General features: G+C 52.6%; 1 protein-coding gene across 1 annotated transcript; it reads right to left on the reverse strand.

Moving 5' to 3' along the window:
• Positions 1 to 1,259: 1,259 nt before the first annotated feature.
• On the reverse strand, positions 1,260 to 22,188 carry cd151 (CD151 molecule). Its single transcript, XM_088934497.1, has 8 exons — positions 21,971 to 22,188; positions 12,117 to 12,201; positions 11,832 to 12,023; positions 10,420 to 10,494; positions 4,265 to 4,369; positions 2,367 to 2,525; positions 2,202 to 2,288; positions 1,260 to 2,121 (listed from the first exon to the last, which is right to left on the reverse strand). Exons 2-8 carry the CDS (start codon positions 12,198 to 12,200, stop codon positions 2,062 to 2,064), a joined length of 762 nt encoding a protein of 253 aa, XP_088790623.1. The 5' UTR covers position 12,201; positions 21,971 to 22,188; the 3' UTR covers positions 1,260 to 2,061.
• Positions 22,189 to 23,348: the final 1,160 nt, after the last annotated feature.

Genomic DNA, 23,348 nt, shown 5'->3' on the forward strand with positions numbered 1-23,348 from the left:
CCGTCGTTGCATTACATTAAATACAGACAGACTTTGAGCGGTTGTTCATTTACCTTATGTGGCTCCGTACCTGTACGACCATTGTTCATGGGCTGTGTCCCGCTGGCTCACGGTGAGATCAGTATGTGTCTGTAACTTTGATACAGTCACTTTTTGTTTATCCCCAACTGTGTCCTCGGTATTTTAGGCTACGTCATCTCAGGGGTTTTCGCTATTACCAGACACTGGAAGACGACTATTTTATGTTGTGTTTTTTTTTTACATATGTTATGAAACGGGTTTTAAAAATATAGTTTTTTCTTCCTTCAATGTTCTAACCCACCGTCACAGCGCTCTACACTAAACCGGCTTATTCTCGGACAGCAGTACTGGACGGGAGGCCCCCTGGAAGCTCTTTGGCTTTATGTGACACAACCACATTCAACAGCTCGACTTGCCGGGGATGAGCTGGGCATGCGCGAGTGGAGTGGTATTTCAAGAAGCCGAGTCTGGGCTGTTCAGACGGATGAATGCTGTACGTTTATAGTACTGCATATGCTGCTCATATAGTACAGTACCATAGCACCAGCAGCCGTATCACCCTGCAGCTCCCCGCTGGCAGCCCCCTGGAGCTCAGCAGTGTGAGCCCGGCCACGTGCCCTCCACTACCCGTTCCGTCCCGCACGCCTGGGGCGCGAACCCGGGTCTCTGGCGTAACGCAACAGGGAACCAGCCGGATGAGACCTCCCTCAGCCCAGGCAGCTGAGGTCCCTGCTATGCGCAGTGAGGGCGCTGACGTCACCGGATCCGAACTAGCTCCGCTACAGCCAGTACCTGGAGGGGAGACTCCTGGGAAAGCTGAGGCTGCTGCTGGAAGAGGTGTGAGTGGGGCCAGCAGGGGGCGCTCACCCTGCGGTCTGTGTGGGTCCTAATGCACCAGTATAGTGACGGGGACACTAATAATAATAATTGCTTACACTTATTAAGCACTTTTCTGGACACTCTACTCAGAGCTCTTTACAGGTAATGGGGATCCCCTCCACTCCCACCAGTGTGCAGCCCCCCCTGGTGGTGGTGGAGGACTGAGTGGAGTGTCCAGAAAGGCGCTATATAAGTGTAAGGAGTGATTAATTATGATTATTATTAATACAATGACCAAGTTTCGTAATATTACTGTAGAGTAATACAGGAGGTAACCATTAATTAGATCATGAAACTACTCTAAACTCCCCTTTCCTCCCGCGCAGTGCTGCTGGAGAAACGCAAGCTCTCACACGCACTGGTGTTTGTGTTTTATTGTCTTTGTGAGTCAGATACACATCACACAGCTCCGAAGAGCGCCGCCCTGCTGGAGGCCCAGCGGCTGCGCAGCTCTGCCGTCCCGGAGCACATAAAAATAAAAGTTACAATTATATAATAATAACGGATTTTGCAATATAAAAGCAACAACCACTTCATTTTTTCCTCTTTAAAAAAGTATAGAAGGCGTGAGTGGCTCTGAGCAGCCACCCCTGGGTGGAGTGGTTCAGGAAGGGATCTGGAGGGGATCTAGAGAAGATCTGGAGGGGATCTGGAGTAGCTGTGTCTCCTGCTGTCCAGCCCAGGGCCGGTGTGCATCTGGAGAGGTTCGAGAGTGGATCTGGAGAACCCGTGTCTCCTGCTGTCCAGCCCAGGGCCGGTGTGCATCTGGAGAGGTTCGAGAGTGGATCTGGAGAACCCGTGTCTCCTGCTGTCCAGCCCAGGGCCGGTGTGCATCTGGAGAGGTTCGAGAGTGGATCTGGAGTAGCTGTGTCTCCTGCTGTCCAGCCCAGGGCCGGTGTGGATCTGGAGAACCCGTGTCTCCTGCTGTCCAGCCCAGGGCCGGTGTGGATCTGGAGAGGTTCGAGAGTGGATCTGGAGAACCCGTGTCTCCTGCTGTCCAGCCCAGGGCCGGTGTGGATCTGGAGAGGATCGGGATGGATCGGGAGTGGAGGAGGAGGAAGATGAAGGAGCAGGGGGTGCAGACAGAGTGGCAAGCGGCTATGCTACTCAGAATCGGACTCTAGTGGCAGCTCCTGGAGAGTGGGGTCCCCCCCCGCACCCTCAGTACGGTTCGGCCTTCAGGCTGCGGTACAGGCAGCAGGTGAACACCATCCCCACGACCTGGGAGAGAAAGAGGAATCGGGGTCACAGAGAGCCGCGCCCCGCACACACGGGCGCCCCAGGGTCTCGCGGCCCCTCACCTGCACACAGGCGATGCCGATGCCCACGGCTCCGATGATCCGCAGGTGGTCCAGAATGAACTTCTCCAGCTTGGAGATGCAGCCGCCCTGGCAGAGAGAGAGCCAGGGTTAGGGGTCAGGGGTCAGGGGTCAGGGCTGACTGGGGCACTGAGGCAGGGGTCTCACCTCGACCAGGTAAATGTTGGAGGGGTGGTTCCGTTTCCCGCAGAGCGGCGTGATGGTCTTGCAGCAGCTGTCCGGCACCATGCGGCCTTCGGAGTCCGAGGAACGGATCCACCTGCTGTCCTGCCAGTCGCTGGACCTGTTACTGCCACAGCACTTGAACTGGACAGAGAGAGAGAGAGGTCACAGCCTACACACACTCTACACACACTCTACACACACTCTGTACTCTGCTGTCCTGCCAGTCGCTGGACCTGTTACTGCCACAGCACTTGAACTGGACAGAGAGAGAGAGAGAGGTCACAGCCTAGACACACTCTACACACACTCTTTACTCTGCTGTCCTGCCAGTCGCTGGACCTGTTACTGCCACAGCACTTGAACTGGACAGAGAGAGAGAGGTCACAGCCTAGACACACTCTACACACACTCTACACACACTCTGTACTCTGCTGTCCTGCCATTCGCTGGACCTGTTACTGCCACAGCACTTGAACTGGACAGAGAGAGAGAGAGAGGTCACAGCCTAGACACACTCTACACACACTCTACACACACTCTACACACACTCTGTACTCTGCTGTCCTGCCAGTCGCTGGACCTGTTACTGCCACAGCACTTGAACTGGACAGAGAGAGAGAGGTCACAGCCTAGACACACTCTACACACACTCTACACACACTCTGTACTCTGCTGTCCTGCCATTCGCTGGACCTGTTACTGCCACAGCACTTGAACTGGACAGAGAGAGAGAGAGAGGTCACAGCCTAGACACACTCTACACACACTCTACACACACTCTACACACACTCTACACACACTCTGTACTCTGCTGTCCTGCCAGTCGCTGGACCTGTTACTGCCACAGCACTTGAACTGGACAGAGAGAGAGAGAGAGGTCACAGCCTAGACACACTCTACACACACTCTACACACACTCTACACACACTCTGTACTCTGCTGTCCTGCCAGTCGCTGGACCTGTTACTGCCACAGCACTTGAACTGGACAGAGAGAGAGAGAGAGGTCACAGCCTAGACACACTCTACACACACTCTACACACACTCTGTACTCTGCTGTCCTGCCAGTCGCTGGACCTGTTACTGCCACAGCATTTGAACTGGACAGAGAGAGAGAGGTCACAGCCTAGACACACTCTACACACACTCTACACACACTCTGTACTCTGCTGTCCTGCCAGTCGCTGGACCTGTTACTGCCACAGCACTTGAACTGGACAGAGAGAGAGAGAGAGGTCACAGCCTAGACACACTCTACACACACTCTACACACACTCTACACACACTCTGTACTCTGCTGTCCTGCCAGTCGCTGGACCTGTTACTGCCACAGCACTTGAACTGGACAGAGAGAGAGAGAGAGGTCACAGCCTAGACACACTCTACACACACTCTACACACACTCTGTACTCTGCTGTCCTGCCAGTCGCTGGACCTGTTACTGCCACAGCATTTGAACTGGACAGAGAGAGAGAGGTCACAGCCTAGACACACTCTACACACACTCTACACACACTCTGTACTCTGCTGTCCTGCCAGTCGCTGGACCTGTTACTGCCACAGCACTTGAACTGGACAGAGAGAGAGAGAGAGGTCACAGCCTAGACACACTCTACACACACTCTTTACTCTGCTGTCCTGCCAGTCGCTGGACCTGTTACTGCCACAGCACTTGAACTGGACAGAGAGAGAGAGGTCACAGCCTAGACACACTCTACACACACTCTACACACACTCTGTACTCTGCTGTCCTGCCAGTCGCTGGACCTGTTACTGCCACAGCATTTGAACTGGACAGAGAGAGAGGTCACAGCTTACACACTCGTCGTGCACACACGCCCTGTACGCACACACAGTACTGTACCTCCATACACACTGACCTCCTGCTGCAGCTTGTCCACAGCGCTGGTCACTCTGTCCTCCCCCGGCTGTTGGTATCTCTGGACCATGGTCTCCTTCAGGTTCTGTTTCAGCTCCTCGTTCAGCTGTGGATCAGAACCGGAGAGTCACAGTGGGCCTGTGGCTCCTGTGCAGGAGCTGTAGTGTGTGGTGTCAGTGTGTGTGTTTGTGTGTGAGAATGAGTGTGTGGTGTGTAAGAGTGTGTGTGTGTGGTGTCAGTGTGTGTCTGAGAGTGTGTGTGTGGTGTCAGTGTGCGTGTGTGTGTATGGTGTCAGTGTGCATGTGTGAGAGTATGTGTGGTGTCAGTGTGTGTGTGAGAGTGTGTGTGGTGTCAGTGTGTGCGTGAGAGTGTGTGTGTGTGTGGTGGCAGTGTGTGCGTGAGAGTGTGTGTGTGGTGTCAGTGTGTGTGTGTGTGTGTGAGAGAGTGTGTGTGTGGTGTCAGTGTGTGTGAGAGAGTGTATGTGTGTGTGGTGTGAGTGTGTGTATGGTGTCAGTGTGTGTGTATATGAGAGTGTATGTGTGCGTGCGTGTGTGTGTGTGGTGTGAGAGTGTATGTGTGTATGGTGTGAGTGTGTGTATGGTGTCAGTGTGTGTGAGAGTATATGTTTAGTGTCAGTGTGTGTGTGTGTGTGTGTGAGAGTGTGAGTGAGTGAGTGGGGGGGGTAATTGGTAGGAGAGGAGTCCTGTGTCTGCAGCTGAACACACATAAAGGTCAGAAGTCATGACAGCAACACTGAGCCTGAGGAAACAGCACCAGCCAGAGAGACAGGGGGGGAGATAGAGACGGGAGAGAGAGGAGAAACAGGAGAGATACAGGGTGACCTCAATGCACGAACAGGCACGCTGGAAGACCTCACCAGCACACAGGGACACACTGGTGTATTCAGACAGTCCCTCTGTACCACACCAGTCACCTCACACAGGGACACACTGGTGTATTCAGACAGTCCCCTCTGTACCACACTGGTCACCTCACACAGGGACACACTGGTGTATTCAGACAGTCCCCTCTGTACCACACCGGTCACCTCACACAGGGACACACTGGTGTATTCAGACAGTCCCCTCTGTACCACACCGGTCACCTCACACAGGGACACACTGGTGTATTCAGACAGTCCCCTCTGTACCACACCGGTCACCTCACACAGGGACACACTGGTGTATTCAGACAGTCCCTCTGTACCACACCGGTCACCACACACAGGGACACACTGGTGTATTCAGACAGTCCCTCTGTACCACACCGGTCACCTCACACAGGGACACACTGGTGTATTCAGACAGTCCCTCTGTACCACACACCGGTCACCTCACATAGGTGCAGCCATGACACCACGGTCAACAGCTGCTCCAGCTCTGTCAAGGGCTGGGCCTGTACATCGTCAACGGCAGGACTAGAGGGGACTCTCTAGGCAGGTTCACCTACAGCTCAGCTCTGGGCAGCAGTGTGGTGGACTACGCCATCACTGACCTGGACCCCTCCTGTATCAGTGCCTTCACTGTCAGGCCACAGACTCCTCTCTCCGACCACAGCCAGATCACACTCTACATGAAGAGAGCACACCAGCACAGAGACACACTGACACAGCCCAGCCAGCTGTATGACCTCAACCAGGCGTACAGATGGGACACAGACAGCCTAGACAGATACCAAACTGCACTGGGCGATGAAGAAATTCAGACACTGTTGGACACATTCCTTAACACTCCGTATCAAACCAACAAATTAGGCATAAACTTGGCCACACAAAAACTAAATCACCTATTTCACAAACTAGCATCAAAATCTAAGCTGAAAACAACTAAATCAAAAAAACTACCAAAAAAGCCAAAAAAATGGTTTGATACAGAGTGCGAAAAACATCAGAAAAGCAAAAACTCTCAAATGAAAAACACAGACAACCACACAACACCTGCGCCTCAGGTACTGTGACACGGTAAAACTTTACAAACACACGCTGAAAAAGAAAAGAAACACATACATAAACAAACAACTCACAGAAACTGAGGAGTCACTAAATCAGAACTGTTTCTGGGAGAAGTGGAGCAATTTAAAGAAATCAAAACCAGAAGAATTGGCCATCCAAAATGGAACAATCTGGCAAACATACCTTGAAAATCTCTATCAAAAGCTCCCAAATACAAATCAATCAGACCAAAACACCATTTATGAAAAACTCGAAATTTTGGAATTGGCTATCAAAGACAACCAAAACCCCTTAGACTCCCCAATCACTGAGCAGGAGCTACTGGACAAACTCCAGGCCCTCAGACCACGCAAAGCCTGCGGCCAAGATGGAGTCAACAACGAGATGCTGAGACACAGCAGCACAAAGTTGCAACAAGCCCTGCTCAAACTCCTCAACCTCATCATGACAGCCGGATGTTTCACAGAGGCCTGGAACCAAGGACTGATCACGCCCATCTATAAGAGTGGAGACAGACTCGATCCCAACAACTACCAGGCATCTGTGTGAACAGTAACCTGGGGAAGGTATTCTGCAGTATCCTGAACACACGAATACTGGCCTTCCTTACTGAACACAATGTCCTGAGCAAGAGTCAGATTGGCTTCTTACCAGATGACTGCATGTCTGATCATATTTACACCCTACACACACTGATAGACAAACACGTCCACCAAAAACACAAAGGAAACATTTTTGCCTGCTTTGTCGATTTCAAAAAAGCATTTGACTCGATTTGGCATGAAAGACTGTTTTATAAACTACTCCAAGGTAGAATAGGGGGCAAAGTGTACGACATCATTAAATCAATGTATTCAGAGAGCAAATGTGCAGTGAAAATTGGAAACAAAAGGACCAAATTCTTCACCCAAGGCCGCGGGGTGAGACAGGGCTGCAGCCTGAGCCCAACACTGTTCAATATCTATATCAACGAATTAACAGGAATGGTGAAACAGTCTGCAGCTCCTGGTCTCACACTACACAACACAGAAATCAAGTTCCTGCTCTACGCAGATGACCTGGTCCTGCTGTTGCCCACAGAACAGGGGCTGCAGCAGAACCTGGCACTGCTGGAGCAGTACTGTCAGACCTGGGCACTGACAGTCAATCTGGACAAGACCAGAGTTATGGTTTTCCAGAAGAAAGCCAGACCTCAGGGAAACAGGTACAAATTCACACTCAACAACAACAGATTGGAGCACACATCCAGCTACACATATCTCGGGCTCACCATCAGCTCATCTGGGAGTTTTGACCTGGCAGTGAAGGCACTCAGGGCTTTCTACACAATAAGAAGGAGGCTCTTCAACATCAACCCACCAACAAGAATCTGGCTCCAAATATCTGAAAGTGTAATCCAACCCATTGCCCTATACGGCAGTGAAGTGTGGGGTCCCCTCACAGACCAGGATTACACTCAATGGGACAAACACCCCACAGAAACTCTGCACATGGAGATCTGTAGAAACATCCTCCGTGTGCAGAGAAAAACTCCTAACAACGGGTGCAGGGCCAAATTAGGCCAGTACCCACTATTGATAAACATACAGAAAAGAGTATTAAAGTATTGGCTACACCTAAAAAACAGCGACCAAAATTCCTACCACCACAAAGCCCTGCTGAGCCAAGAGCTGAGCCCAAAACAGAGCCCCCTGAGCCAGCTGGTCCTGAGGCTCACCGACCTGAGCCACACCGACACTAACCAGCCTCAGGACAGCACTGCTAGAGCACCACAACCCAGACTCAACCACATCACAGCACAGATCAAACAGCAATATCTCACACACTGGGACACACACACACAAACACAACATAAACTGGAATGCTACAGAACCCTAAACACACAATACACACTAGCCGAATATTTGACCAAGATAAGAAACAGCAAAAAGAAACAGACCCTGACGAAGTACAGGCTCAGTGACCACAGCCTGGCCAGAGAAACTGGACACAGGCAGACCTGGCTGCCCAGAGAGGACAGGCTGTGCTCCCACTGCCAGCGGGAGAAATAGAGACAGAGGTGCACTTCCTACTGCACTGTGACAGATACTCTGGGATTAGAGAAACATTCTTCCCTAAACTCAGAAATCTAATCCCAGAGTTCCCACACCTGCCAGAATCACAACGGGTCCCAATCCTACTGGGAGAGGGAGGAGGGAACTCAGTTGAACTGGCTATCCAACAGACATACACACTGACACACACACTGAGCCTCCTCTGACTGGCTATTCAACAGATACACACACACTGAGCATCCTCTCACTGGCTATCCTACAGACACACACACGGAGCCTCCTCTCACTGGCTATCCCACAGATACACACACACTGACACACACACTGAGCCTCCCCTCACTGGCTATCCCACAGATACACACACACTGAGCCTCCTCTCACTGGCTATCCCACAGATACACACACACACTGAGCCTCCTCTCACTGGCTATCCCACAGATATACACACACTGACACACACACTGAGCCTCCCCTCACTGGCTATCCCACAGATACACACACACTGAGCCTCCTCTCACTGGCTATCCCACAGATACACACACACTGAGCCTCCTCTCACTGGCTATCCCACAGATACACACACTGACACACACACTGAGCCTCCCCTCACTGGCTATCCCACAGATACACACACACTGAGCCTCCTCTCACTGGCTATCCCACAGATACACACACTGACACACACAGATACACACACATACAGACACACACACTGACACACATACAGATAAACACTTACTGACACACACACACAGATAAACACAGACACACACACTGACAGACACATACAGACACACACACTGACAGACACATACAGATAAACACTTACAGACACACACTGACAGACACAGATACAGATACAGACACACATACAGATAAACACAGACACACACACTTACACACACACATACAGATACACACTTAACACTTACAGACACACTGACACACACACATACAGGCACACACACATAAAGATAAACACAGACACACACTGACACACACACATACAGATAAGCACTTACTGACACACACATACAGATAAGCACTTACAGACACACACTGACACACACATACAGATAAGCACTTACAGACACACACACATACAGATAAACACTTACAGACACACACTGACACAGGCGAATTGTGGGACGCTGATGTGATACTGCTGCTCACGGACACACCCAGCAGTGTGATCCTGCTAATCACACATCCCACCCCAGCGATGCCAACAGGAAAATAACAGTCATTATCAGACACCGCAAAACAACACTGATCTCCCAGACAGACTGAGCCGTCTGCAGGGGCAGAGACCCGCGCCAGGCACACTGCATTAAAACCCCTGCTTGCACACACACCATCCCCCAGGGCAAACAGCATGCATGCAGTACAGCTCCCAGCCACCAGGGGGCAATCTCTCAGCAGGGTAGGAGACTGGAGGAGGAGGATGAAAGAGGGAGGTGGGGTTCTCCATCTGATGGGGACAGAGAGACAGAGGGACAGGGGGACTGTCAGTCTGATGGGGACAGAGGGACTGTCAGTCTGATGGGGACAGAGAGACAGAGGGATTGTCAGTCTGATGGGGACAGAGAGACAGAGGGATTGTCAGTCTGATGGGGACAGAGAGACAGAGGGACTGGCAGTGTGATGGAGACAGAGAGACAGAGGAGCTTGTCAGTCTGATGGGGACAGAGAGAGAGAGACAGAGGAGACTGACAGTCTGATGGGGACAGAGAGAGAGAGACAGAGGAGACTGACAGTCGGATGGGGACAGAGGGAGTGACAGAGGAGATTGTCAATCTAATGGGGACAGAGAGACAGAGGGACTGTCAGTCTGTTGGGGACAGAGAGACAGAGGGACTGTCAGTCTGATGGGGACAGAGAGACAGAGGGACTGTCAGTCTGATGGGGACAGAGAGAGGGATTTTCAGTCTGATGAGGACATAGAGAGGGAAAGACAGAGGGACTGTCAGTCTGATGGGGACAGAGAGAGAGAGGGACTGTCAGTCTGATGGGGACAGAGAGAGGGACTGTCAGTCTGATGGGGACAGAGACAGAGGGACTGTCAGTCTGATGGGGACAGAGACAGAGGGACTGTCAGTCTGATGGGGACAGAGACAGAGGGAGGGTGCAGCTCTCCTGTTGAGACCGTACCTGCTGGTAGTAGATGTAGGCCAGGATTCCAGCGAGGATCTCCAACAGGAAGATGCACAGCAGCAGCACGAAGTACTGTGGAGAGATTGAGGTGCGCTCAGTGTCAGAGGGAGAGACGCTGTATGGACTGTATGAGCTTTGGCAAGGGGACGGGCCGTGCCTGTACAGCGGTTTGAACTTGATCTGGAGAGGACAGAGGGGGGAAGACTCATCGCCACACTGGGCAGGCCGCGGTCAAATAGTGGGACAGAGCAGAGAGGGGGCACCCTGTGGAGAGAGGAGAGAGGGACAGGAGCAGAGAGAGAGGGAGACGGGAGACGGGAGACGGGAGAGGATATTGGCCAGCTCTGCTCAGGCCTCAGCTTGTTCCTATTGTTCTATTTTTACTGCCCTTGCTGTGTAAACAGCCCAGTGAGCAGGAGGGGAGCGTTATCAGCTGGTGAGCAGTGACTGAGCGCATTCCACCTCCTCCCTCTCCTCATTCCTGCCGCCTGAGCACACAGCCGCCCGGCCCTTAAAGAGCCAGCGCTGGGGGCATACTGGAAGGGCATACTGGGGCTGTACAGAGATATACCGGGGGATACAGAAGGATACAGGGGCATACAGAGAGATATACCGGGGGGTATACTGGGGGGTATACCGGGGGGTATACTGGGGGGGATACTGGGGGGGATACTGGGCGATATATAAGGCGATATACAGGGCGATACTGGGGGATATACAGGGGGGTATACAGGGGGGTATACAGGGGGGTATAGTGGGGGATACTGGGATATACTGGGGGATACAGTTTTCTAAGAGGGATACAAACTGATGTTTTTGTTGTTTATGTCTGTAATTGTAATTGTTGCTTTGACCTTTTATAACACTGGTTCTCATAGGTTCTGCCAACAAAGCAGGAGTGTGTAGCTGTGTGTGTCTCAGGCTCAGTGTGTTACAGTGTGCAGGTGTGTTTGTGTGTCTCAGGCTCAGTGTGTTACATTGTGCAGGTGTGTGTGTGATTGAGACTCAGTGTGTTACAGTGTGCAGGTGTGTGTGTGTGACTCAGACTCAGTGTGTTACAGTGTGCAGGTGTGTGTGTCTCAGGCTCAGTGTGTTACAGTGTGCAGGTGTGTGTGTGACTGAGACTCAGTGTGTTACGGTTTGTGTGCCCCACAGGAAACAGGAAGCAGGTCCACCCCTGACTCACGGCAGCACAATGGTAATGAAGCCGGAGGGACCGATATCGGGCACGCACACTTCCTCTGGCTGTCACTACTGAGACCCAGCCTGTCTCTCTCCACATCCTGCCTGGACAAGAAGTGCCAGAGCAGGGACAGGGAGGGATACCGAGACGCAGGTGAGACAGGGAGACAGCGCTGGGAGAGAGGGGGATTGGGCAGAGACGGCGGGGACTCTGTCTCACCACTCACCACTCTCAGGAGACGTCTCTGTTCCTTGAAAGTGGCACAGCACCCCAGAATGCCCGTCACCATGACGATCGCCCCAGCGATCACCAGGATATAGGCAGAGGCGGCGTAGATACTGGAGGACAGCAGGCTGATGTAGTCACTCTTCTCCACCAGAGTCCACACCCCCACGGCCATCACAGCGCCCCCTGCCAGCTGGAGGTCACACAGCGCCCGCAGGGGTTAGTACACAGAGGCAGGGAGACAGGCGGGAGAGGAGGACACACAGATCCACATTTACTCTCTCACCCAGAAGAGGAAGTTGAAGGTGAAGAGAAGATACTTCAGACAGATCGTCCCACATGTCTCCTTCCTCTCATCATAGGCTCCCATCCTGAGAGAGAGACAGACAGAGGGGTTAACACAGTGCACACTGCTGCTACAGCACAGCTCAGAGAGACAGACAGAGGGGTTAACACAGAGCACACTACTGCTACAGCACAGCTCAGAGAGAAAGACAGAGGGGTTAACACAGAGCACACTACTGCTACAGCACAGCGCAGACAGACAGAGGGGTTAACACAGAGCACACTGCTGCTACAGCACAACGCAGACAGACAGAGGAGTTAACACAGTGCACACTGCTGCTACAGCACAGCTCAGAGAGACAGACAGAGGGGTTAACACAGTGCACACTGCTGCTACAGCACAGCGCAGACAGACAGAGGAGTTAACACAGAGCACACTGCTGCTACAGCACAGCGCAGAGAGACAGACAGAGGGGTTAACACAGAGCACACTGCTGCTACAGCACAGCTCAGAGAGACAGACAGAGGGGTTAACACAGTGCACACTGCTGCTACAGCACAGCTCAGAGAGACAGGCATAAGGGTTAACACAGAGCACACTGCTGCTACAGCACAGAGCAGACAGACAGTGGGGTTAACACAGTGCACACTGCCGCTACAGCACAGCGCAGACAGACAGAGGGGTTAACACAGAAAACACTGCTGCTACAGCACAGCTCAGAGAGACAGAGGGGTTAACACAGTGCACACAGCTCTAGTAATCCTGGAGAGAGAGGGTATGATGCAGGTACAGACTCTCTCTCTCCAGGAGTCCTGGATCAGTAACTCACACACTGACAGTGCTGTGTTTTCCTGTCTGACTCACACCTGAGCCAACGGAGACTATGAGCTCAGTCATTCCACAGTGCTGACTCCTCCTCTGTTCTCCTGCCTGCAGGTACAGACTCTCTCTCCAGGAGTCCTGGATCGGTGTGTACAGTCTGTCAGGCCCTGTCTCTCTCTCCTGGAGTCCTGAATCAGTGTACAGTCTGTGTCAGGCCCTGTCTCTCTCTCCAGGAGTACTGGATCAGTGTACAGTCTGTCAGGCCCTGTCTCTCTCTCCAGGAGTCCTGGATCAGTGTGCACAGTCTGTGCCGGGCCCTGTCTCTCTCTCCAGGAGTCCTGGATCAGTGTACAGTCTGTGTCTGGCCCTGTCTCTCTCTCCTGGAGTCCTGGATCTGTGTACAGTCTGTGTCAGGCCCTGTCTCTCTCTCCTGGAGTCCTGGATCAGTGTGCAGTCTGTGTCCGGCCCTGTCTCTCTCTCCTGGAGTCCTGGATCAGTGTGCAGTCTGTGTCCGGCCCTGTCTCTCTCTCCTGGAGTCCTGGATCAGTGTGCAGTCTGTGTCCGGCCCTGTCTCTCTCTCCTGGAGTCCTGGATCAGTGTGCAGTCTGTGTCCGGCCCTGTCTCTCTCTCCTGGAGTCCTGGATCAGTGTGCAGTCTGTGTCCGGCCCTGTCTCTCTCTCCTGGAGTCCTGGATCAGTGTACAGTCTGTGTCCGGCCCTGTCTCTCTCTCCTGGAGTCCTGGATCAGTGTACAGTCTGTGTCTGGCCCTGTCTCTCTCTCCTGGAGTCCTGGATCAGTGTGCAGTCTGTGTCCGGCCCTGTCTCTCTCTCCTGGAGTCCTGGATCAGTGTACAGTCTGTGTCTGGCCCTGTCTCTCTCTCCAGGAGTCCTGGATCAGTGTGCAGTCTGTGTCCGGCCCTGTCTCTCTCTCCTGGAGTCCTGGATCAGTGTACAGTCTGTGTCCGGCCCTGTCTCTCTCTCCTGGAGTCCTGGATCAGTGTGCAGTCTGTGTCCGGCCCTGTCTCTCTCTCCTGGAGTCCTGGATCAGTGTGCAGTCTGTGTCCGGCCCTGTCTCTCTCTCCTGGAGTCCTGGATCAGTGTGCAGTCTGTGTCCGGCCCTGTCTCTCTCTCCTGGAGTCCTGGATCTGTGTACAGTCTGTGTCAGGCCCTGTCTCTCTCTCCTGGAGTCCTGGATCAGTGTACAGTCTGTGTCAGGCCCTGTCTCTCTCTCCTGGAGTCCTGGATCAGTGTACAGTCTGTGTCCGGCCCTGTCTCTCTCTCCTGGAGTCCTGGATCAGTGTACAGTCTGTGACCGGCCCTGTCTCTCTCTCCTGGAGTCCTGGATCAGTGTGCAGTCTGTGTCCGGCCCTGTCTCTCTCTCCTGGAGTCCTGGATCAGTGTGCAGTCTGTGTCCGGCCCTGTCTCTCTCTCCTGGAGTCCTGGATCAGTGTACAGTCTGTGACCGGCCCTGTCTCTCTCTCCTGGAGTCCTGGATCAGTGTGCAGTCTGTGTCAGGCCCCGTCTCTTTCCTGTCCTGCCTGCTTCTCAACTTGATAAACCTTCACAGACGTTACCAACGCTGCCAAAGCAATAACCACCAGCAGCTGCTTTTCCGACACGTTTACGAACGCTGGCACATCGGAACAATGCCCAGCTGTGTTCGGGCCTGGCGGAGGAAGAGAACGGAAAATCACTTTGAGGAATGCATGAGCAGCACAGTGTGCAAGCTAAGCCTCTCGTCTGCGCCCCTCCCTGCCCACCCCTCTGTGTGTCTACTATTGTCTTCTTGTCTCAGACCGTCAAGTCCAGACTCGATCTCCCCTCCCCCAGCTCCCTCTCCCTCTCCCTCTCCCTCCTGCCCGAGAGAGCGAGCCTGCCTGCCGGCCACCTGTCTCTCTGTCTCTCGCCCGTGGGGGGGACACAGTTTGTTGTGAAATACCATCGCTCAGGAAGAGGACTGTCAACACCTTCCCCCCTCAGCACACAGGCCACCAGCCCCCCTCTGAGTACGACTGTCTCTCTCTCCAGAGCTCCTCCATGACTGGCCTGGAGACTTCAGAGACCCAGCGTCATTGTCCAGGGCAGTAGCTCATGCCACCCCTCTGCCTGTCCCAGCGCAGTGTCCACCCCTCTGCCCCTCATGTCCACCCTGTCTGTCTAGCTAGCCAGCCTGCATCACTGACCAGGATCTCTGAGTGTCACTCTGTCTGTGACATGATCACAGAATGACAGTATTGGCAAAGCAACAGAAATTGTTATCATTCTGTCATTCTGATTACAGCTATTATTGAGAGACAGGCTCACTGTCTGTTCCTCAGGCTGGGACAGGAGATCACACACTGTATTATTATTATTGAGAGACAGGCTCACTGTCTGTTCCTCAGGCTGTGACAGGAGATCACACACTGTATTATTATTATTGAGAGACAGGCTCACTGTTCCTCAGGCTGGGACAGGAGATCACACACTGTATTATTATTATTGAGAGACAGGCTCACTGTCTGTTCCTCAGGCTGGGACAGGAGATCACACAGTGTATTATTAATATTGAGAGACATGCTCACTGTTCCTCAGGCTGGGACAGGAGATCACACACTGTATTATTAATATTGAGAGACATGCTCACTGTTCCTCAGGCTGGGACAGGAGATCACACACTGTATTATTATTATTGAGAGACAGGCTCACTGTCTGTTCCTCAGGCAGGGATAGGAGATCACACACTGTATTATTATTATTGAGAGACAGGCTCACTGTCTGTTCCTCAGGCTGTGACAGGAGATCACACACTGTATTATTATTATTGAGAGACAGGCTCACTGTTCCTCAGGCTGGGACAGGAGATCACACACTGTATTATTATTATTGAGAGACAGGCTCACTGTCTGTTCCTCAGGCTGGGACAGAAGGTCATACACTGTATTATTATTATTGAGAGACAGGCTCACTGTCTGTTCCTCAGGCTGGGACAGGAGGTCACACACTGTATTATTATTATTGAGAGACAGACTCACTGTTCCTCAGGCTGGGACAGGAGATCACACACTGTAGTATTATTATTGAGAGACGGGCTTACTGTCTGTTCCTCAGGCTGGGACAGAAGATCACACACTGTATTATTATTATTGAGAGACAGGCACACTGTCTGCTCCTCAGGCTGGGACAGGAGATCACACATTGTAGTATTATTATTGAGAGACAGGCTCACTGTTCCTCAGGCTGGGACAGGAGATCACACACTGTATTATTATTATTGAGAGACAGGCTCACTGTTCCTCAGGCTGGGACAGGAGATCACACACTGTATTATTATTGAGAGGCAGGGTCTGGTGTCGTTTTAGTTTGTGTTGGGCTTGACTGCGTCCCAGTGGGTGAGGCAGTGAAAAAACCTCCACCTTATGTGGAGTTTCAGCAAAGGTCAAGGGGAGACAGTTAGAGTTAGAGGTGGTCAGTGAGGCTGTGTAGTGGTCAGTGAGAGACACTCAGAGTCAAGGGGGGTCAGTACTGGTCTGGGGGTCAATGGGAGACACTGGGAGACACCAGGAGTCAGTGGGGGTCAGTACTGGTCAATGGGAGACACTGGGAGACACCAGGAGTCAGTGGGGGTCAGTACTGGTCTGGGGGTCATTGGGAGACACCAGGAGTCAGTGGGGGTCAGTACTGGTCTGGGGGTCAATGGGAGACAATGGGAGACACCAGGAGTCAGTGGGGGTCAGTACTGGTCTGGGGGTCAATGGGAGACACTGGGAGACACCAGGAGTCAGTGGGGATCAGTGCTGGTCTGGGGGTCATTGGGAGACACCAGGAGTCAGTGGGGGTCAGTACTGGTCTGGGGGTCATTGGGAGACACCAGGAGTCAGTGGGGGTCAGTACTGGTCTGGGGGTCAATGGGAGACACTGGGAGACACCAGGAGTCAGTGGGGGTCAGTACTGGTCTGGGGGTCAATGGGAGACAATGGGAGACACCAGGAGTCAGTGGGGGTCAGTACTGGTCTGGGGGTCATTGGGAGACACCAGGAGTCAGTGGGGGTCAGTACTGGTCTGGGGGTCATTGGGAGACACCAGGAGTCAGTGGGGGTCAGTACTGGTCTGGGGGTCAATGGGAGACACTGGGAGACACCAGGAGTCAGTGGGGGTCAGTACTGGTCTGGGGGTCAATGGGAGACACTGGGAGACACCAGGAGTCAGTGGGGGTCAGTACTGGTCTGGGGGTCATTGGGAGACACCAGGAGTCAGTGGGGGTCAGTACTGGTCTGGGGGTCATTGGGAGACACCAGGAGTCAGTGGGGGTCAGTACTGGTCTGGGGGTCAATGGGAGACACTGGGAGACACCAGGAGTCAGTGGGGATCAGTGCTGGTCTGGGGGTCAATGGGAGACAATGGGAGACACCAGGAGTCAGTGGGGGTCAGTACTGGTCTGGGGGTCAATGGGAGACACCAGGAGTCAGTGGGGGTCAGTGCTGGTCTGGGGGTCAATGGGAGACACTGGGAGACACCAGGAGTCAGTGGGGGTCAGTACTGGTCTGAGGGTCAATGGGAGACAATGGGAGACACCAGGAGTCAGTGGGGATCAGTGCTGGTCTGGGGGTCATTGGGAGACACTGGGAGACACCAGGAGTCAGTGGGGGTCAGTGCTGGTCTGGGGGTCATTGGGAGACACCAGGAGTCAGTGGGGGTCAGTACTGGTCTGGGGGTCATTGGGAGACACCAGGAGTCAGTGGGGGTCAGTACTGGTCTGGGGGTCAATGGGAGACACTGGGAGACACCAGGAGTCAGTGGGGATCAGTGCTGGTCTGGGGGTCAATGGGAGACAATGGGAGACACCAGGAGTCAGTGGGGGTCAGTACTGGTCTGGGGGTCAATGGGAGACACTGGGAGACACCAGGAGTCAGTGGGGGTCAGTGCTGGTCTGGGGGTCAATGGGAGACACTGGGAGACACCAGGAGTCAGTGGGGGTCAGTACTGGTCTGAGGGTCAATGGGAGACAATGGGAGACACCAGGAGTCAGTGGGGATCAGTGCTGGTCTGGGGGTCATTGGGAGACACCAGGAGTCAGTGGGGGTCAGTACTGGTCTGGGGGTCATTGGGAGACACCAGGAGTCAGTGGGGGTCAGTACTGGTCTGGGGGTCAATGGGAGACACTGGGAGACACCAGGAGTCAGTGGGGATCAGTGCTGGTCTGGGGGTCAATGGGAGACAATGGGAGACACCAGGAGTCAGTGGGGGTCAGTACTGGTCTGGGGGTCAATGGGAGACACTGGGAGACACCAGGAGTCAGTGGGGGTCAGTGCTGGTCTGGGGGTCAATGGGAGACACTGGGAGACACCAGGAGTCAGTGGGGGTCAGTACTGGTCTGAGGGTCAATGGGAGACAATGGGAGACACCAGGAGTCAGTGGGGATCAGTGCCGGTCTGGGGGTCATTGGGAGACACCAGGAGTCAGTGGGGGTCAGTACTGGTCTGGGGGTCATTGGGAGACACCAGGAGTCAGTGGGGGTCAGTGCTGGTCTGGGGGTCATTGGGAGGCACTGGGAGACAGTGAGAAAGTGTTCCCATGTTAAAAACAGAAGCTGCTGTTTCGAAACCTGTGAATACAGCTCAGTCAGACACACAGAGACACTGCAGCAGTGTGGGACAGCTCACCACAGCAAGGTCACACCCCTGAAGGGGTCCATCTGACCCCCCCAACCCAGCAGTGAGGTATCACCCTCCAGCACAGTGGCTCTCAGCTCTGTGTGATAATTACAAGCCCCGCTTCATTCAAGAAGCAGCTGGAGGAGATCAATTAGCTACTGACTAGCACAGGGGTATGTACTGAATGTGACCTCTTAAAGAAACTAACCCACAGCACAGCGCAGTAAAGCACATTAACAGCACAGTACAGCACACTAAAACTCAGTGTCGTCAGTTATAGTACAGTAACATCCAGTGTCGTCATAGTAACAGCACAGCACACTAACACCCAGTGTCATCACAGTAAAAGTACAGAAACACCCAGTGTCGTCACGGTAACAGCACAGCACACTAACACCCAGTGTCGTCACGGTAACAGCACAGCACATTAACACCCAGTGTCATCACGGTAACAGCGCAGCGCACTAACACCCAGTATCATCACGGTAACAGCACAGCACACTAACACCCAGTGTTATCACAGTAACAGCACCCTAACACCCAGTGGTATCACAGTAACAGCACAGTAACATTCAGTGTCATCACAGTAACAGCACCCTAACACCCAGTTGTCATCACGGTAACAGCACAACACCCTAACACCCAGTGTCATCACTGTAACAGCACAGCACCCTAACACCCAGTGTCATCACACTAACAGCACAGCACCCTAACACCCAGTGTCATCACAGTAACAGCACAGCACCCTAACACCCAGTGTCATCACACTAATAGCACAGCACACTAACACCCAGTGTCATCACACTAACAGCACAGCACCCTAACACCCAGTGTCATCACTGTAACAGCACAGCACACTAACACCCAGTGTCATCACTGTAACAGCACAGCACCCTAACACCCAGTGTCATCACACTAATAGCACAGCACACTAACACCCAGTGTCATCATACTAACAGCACAGCACCCTAACACCCAGTGTCATCATACTAACAGCACAGCACACTAACACCCAGTGTCATCACTGTAACAGCACAGCACCCTAACACCCAGTGTCATCACACTAATAGCACAGCACACTAATACCCAGTGTCATCATACTAACAGCACAGCACCCTAACACCCAGTGTCATCACTGTAACAGCACAGCACCCTAACATCCAGTGTCATCACAGTAACAGCACAGCACCCTAACATCCAGTGTCATCACTGTAACAGCACAGCACACTAACACCCAGTGTCATCACTGTAACAGCACAGCACACTTACACCCAGTGTCATCACGGTAACAGCACAGCACACTTACACCCAGTGTCATCACACTAACAGCACACTAACACCCAGTGTCATCACACTAACAGCACAGCACACTAACACCCAGTGTCATCACTGTAACAGCACAGCACCCTAACACCCAGTGTCATCACTGTAACAGCACAGCACCCTAACACCCAGTGTCATCACTGTAACAGCACAGTACCCTAACACCCAGTGTCATCACTGTAACAGCACAGCACCCTAACATCCAGTGTCATCACTGTAACAGCACAGCACACTTACACCCAGTGTCATCACGGTAACAGCACAGCACACTTACACCCAGTGTCATCACACTAACAGCACACTAACACCCAGTGTCATCACACTAACAGCACACTAACACCCAGTGTCATCACACTAACAGCACAGCACACTAACACCCAGTGTCATCACTGTAACAGCACAGCACCCTAACACCCAGTGTCATCACTGTAACAGCACAGCACACTAACACCCAGTGTCATCACACTAATAGCACAGCACCCTAACACCCAGTGTCATCACACTAACAGCACAGCACACTAACACCCAGTGTCATCACTGTAACAGCACAGCACACTAACACCCAGTGTCATCACTGTAACAGCACAGCACCCTAACACCCAGTGTCATCACTGTAACAGCACAGCACCCTAACACCCAGTGTCATCACTGTAACAGCACAGTACCCTAACACCCAGTGTCATCACTGTAACAGCACAGCACCCTAACATCCAGTGTCATCACTGTAACAGCACAGCACACTTACACCCAGTGTCATCACGGTAACAGCACAGCACACTTACACCCAGTGTCATCACACTAACAGCACACTAACACCCAGTGTCATCACACTAACAGCACAGCACACTAACACCCAGTGTCATCACTTTAACAGCACAGCACCCTAACACCCAGTGTCATCACTGTAACAGCACAGCACACTAACACCCAGTGTCATCACACTAATAGCACAGCACCCTAACACCCAGTGTCATCACACTAACAGCACACTAACACCCAGTGTCATCACACTAACAGCACAGCACACTAACACCCAGTGTCATCACTGTAACAGCACAGCACCCTAACACCCAGTGTCATCACTGTAACAGCACAGCACCCTAACACCCAGTGTCATCACTGTAACAGCACAGTACCCTAACACCCAGTGTCATCACTGTAACAGCACAGCACCCTAACATCCAGTGTCATCACTGTAACAGCACAGCACACTTACACCCAGTGTCATCACGGTAACAGCACAGCACACTTACACCCAGTGTCATCACACTAACAGCACACTAACACCCAGTGTCATCACACTAACAGCACACTAACACCCAGTGTCATCACACTAACAGCACAGCACACTAACACCCAGTGTCATCACTGTAACAGCACAGCACCCTAACACCCAGTGTCATCACTGTAACAGCACAGCACACTAACACCCAGTGTCATCACACTAATAGCACAGCACCCTAACACCCAGTGTCATCACAGTAACAGCACAGCACACTAACACCCAGTGTCATCACTGTAACAGCACAGCACCCTAACACCCAGTGTCATCACTGTAACAGCACAGCACCCTAACACCCAGTGTCATCACAGTAACAGCACAGCACACTAACACCCAGTGTCATCACACTAATAGCACAGCACCCTAACACCCAGCGTCATCACAGAAACACCTCACTAACACTCAGTGTTATCACAGGAACCGCGCAGTAAAGCCCAGTGAGACCACGGTAACAGCCTAGTAAAACCCGGAGTTTCTCGACCCTGAGACAGAGAGGCAGCAGTGAGGGTGCAGCGAGCCCCACGAGGCAGAGGCAGGACTGGGGTGACGGTCCCAGGAACCTCAAGCGGCAGCAGACCTATCACGGGCATCATCTTCATCCTCACACTCAATCACTGCAGCGACAGCTTCCTCCCCTACGTTACACAGCTCCGGAAGCGCTCTAACGCAGCACGCAGAGAACAGGCGCGCCGCTGGCTCACAGATACTTCTTCACGAACTGCAACACTGTGTAACTTCAGGCTCGGAGCCGCCTGCGCTGACGGCGGGTGAGAGCGGCGTCTCGGAGTCCCGTACCTGCACTGAGTTTCTTTCTGCGGGCGAGAGTCGGGCGGTGCGCGGTCTCTTGGCTTCGGGCGTCTCGGGCGGCAGACAAACACCTTTCTCCCGTGTCCTGCTTTCCTGTGTTTTCCACAAAGCGAGGCCACACACGCCAGCCCCTCCCGTGCCTCTCCCGCTGATCCAGACTGGACTCCTCCCCGCACCGACACAGGCCGGGCGGAGAGCCACCAGCGACGCCAGGTGGTCAAGCCCGAGAACTGCAGACTGGCTCTCCTGACTCGAGCCCCTCCGTCCCCGGCTCGGCTTTCACTAATGATAATAATACAGTGTGTGATCTCCTGTCCCAGCCTGAGGAACAGTGAGCCTGTCTCTCAATAATAATAATACAGTGTGTGATCTCCTGTCCCAGCCTGAGGAACAGTCAGCCTGTCTCTCAATAATAATAATAATACAGTGTGTGATCTCCTGTCCCAGCCTGAGGAACAGTGAGCCTGTCTCTCAATAATAATAATACAGTGTGTGATCTCCTGTCCCAGCCTGAGGAACAGTGAGCCTGTCTCTCAATAATAATAATACAGTGTGTGATCTCCTGTCCCAGCCTGAGGAACAGACAGTGAGCCTGTCTCTCAATATTAATAATACAGTGTGTGATCTCCTGTCCCAGCCTGAGGAACAGACAGTGAGCCTGTCTCTTAATAATAATAATACAGTGTGTGATCTCCTGTCCCAGCCTGAGGAACAGACAGTGAGCCTGTCTCTCAATAATAATAATACAGTGTGTGATCTCCTGTCCCAGCCTGAGGAACAGACAGTGAGCCTGTCTCTCAATAATAATAATACAGTGTGTGATCTCCTGTCCCAGCCTGAGGAACAGACAGTGAGCCTGTCTCTTAATAATAATAATACAGTGTGTGATCTCCTGTCCCAGCCTGAGGAACAGTGAGCCTGTCTCTCAATAATAATAATACAGTATGTGATCTCCTGTCCCAGCCTGAGGAACAGTGAGCCTGTCTCTCAATAATAATAATACAGTATGTGATCTCCTGTCCCAGCCTGAAGAACAGACAGTGAGCCTGTCTCTCAATAATAATAATACAGTGTGTGTTCTCTTGTCCCGGCCTGAGGAATAGACAGTGAGCCTGTCTCTCAATAATAATAATGCAGTGTGTGATCTCCTGTCCCAGCCTGAGGAACAGATAGTGACCCTGTCTCTCAATAATAACAATACAGTGTGTGATCTCTTGTCTCAGCCTGAGGAACAGACAGTGAGCCTGTCTCTCAATAATAATAATACAGTGTGTGATCTCCTGTCCCAGCCTGAGGAACAGACAGTGAGCCTGTCTCTCAATAATAATAATGCAGTGTGTGATCTCCTGTCCCAGCCTGAGGAACA

Source organism: Atractosteus spatula, chromosome 16, assembly GCF_055471065.1.
Source record: "Atractosteus spatula isolate fAtrSpa1 chromosome 16, fAtrSpa1.hap1, whole genome shotgun sequence".
In the NCBI taxonomy this organism is placed as follows: Eukaryota; Metazoa; Chordata; class Actinopteri; order Semionotiformes; family Lepisosteidae; genus Atractosteus; species Atractosteus spatula.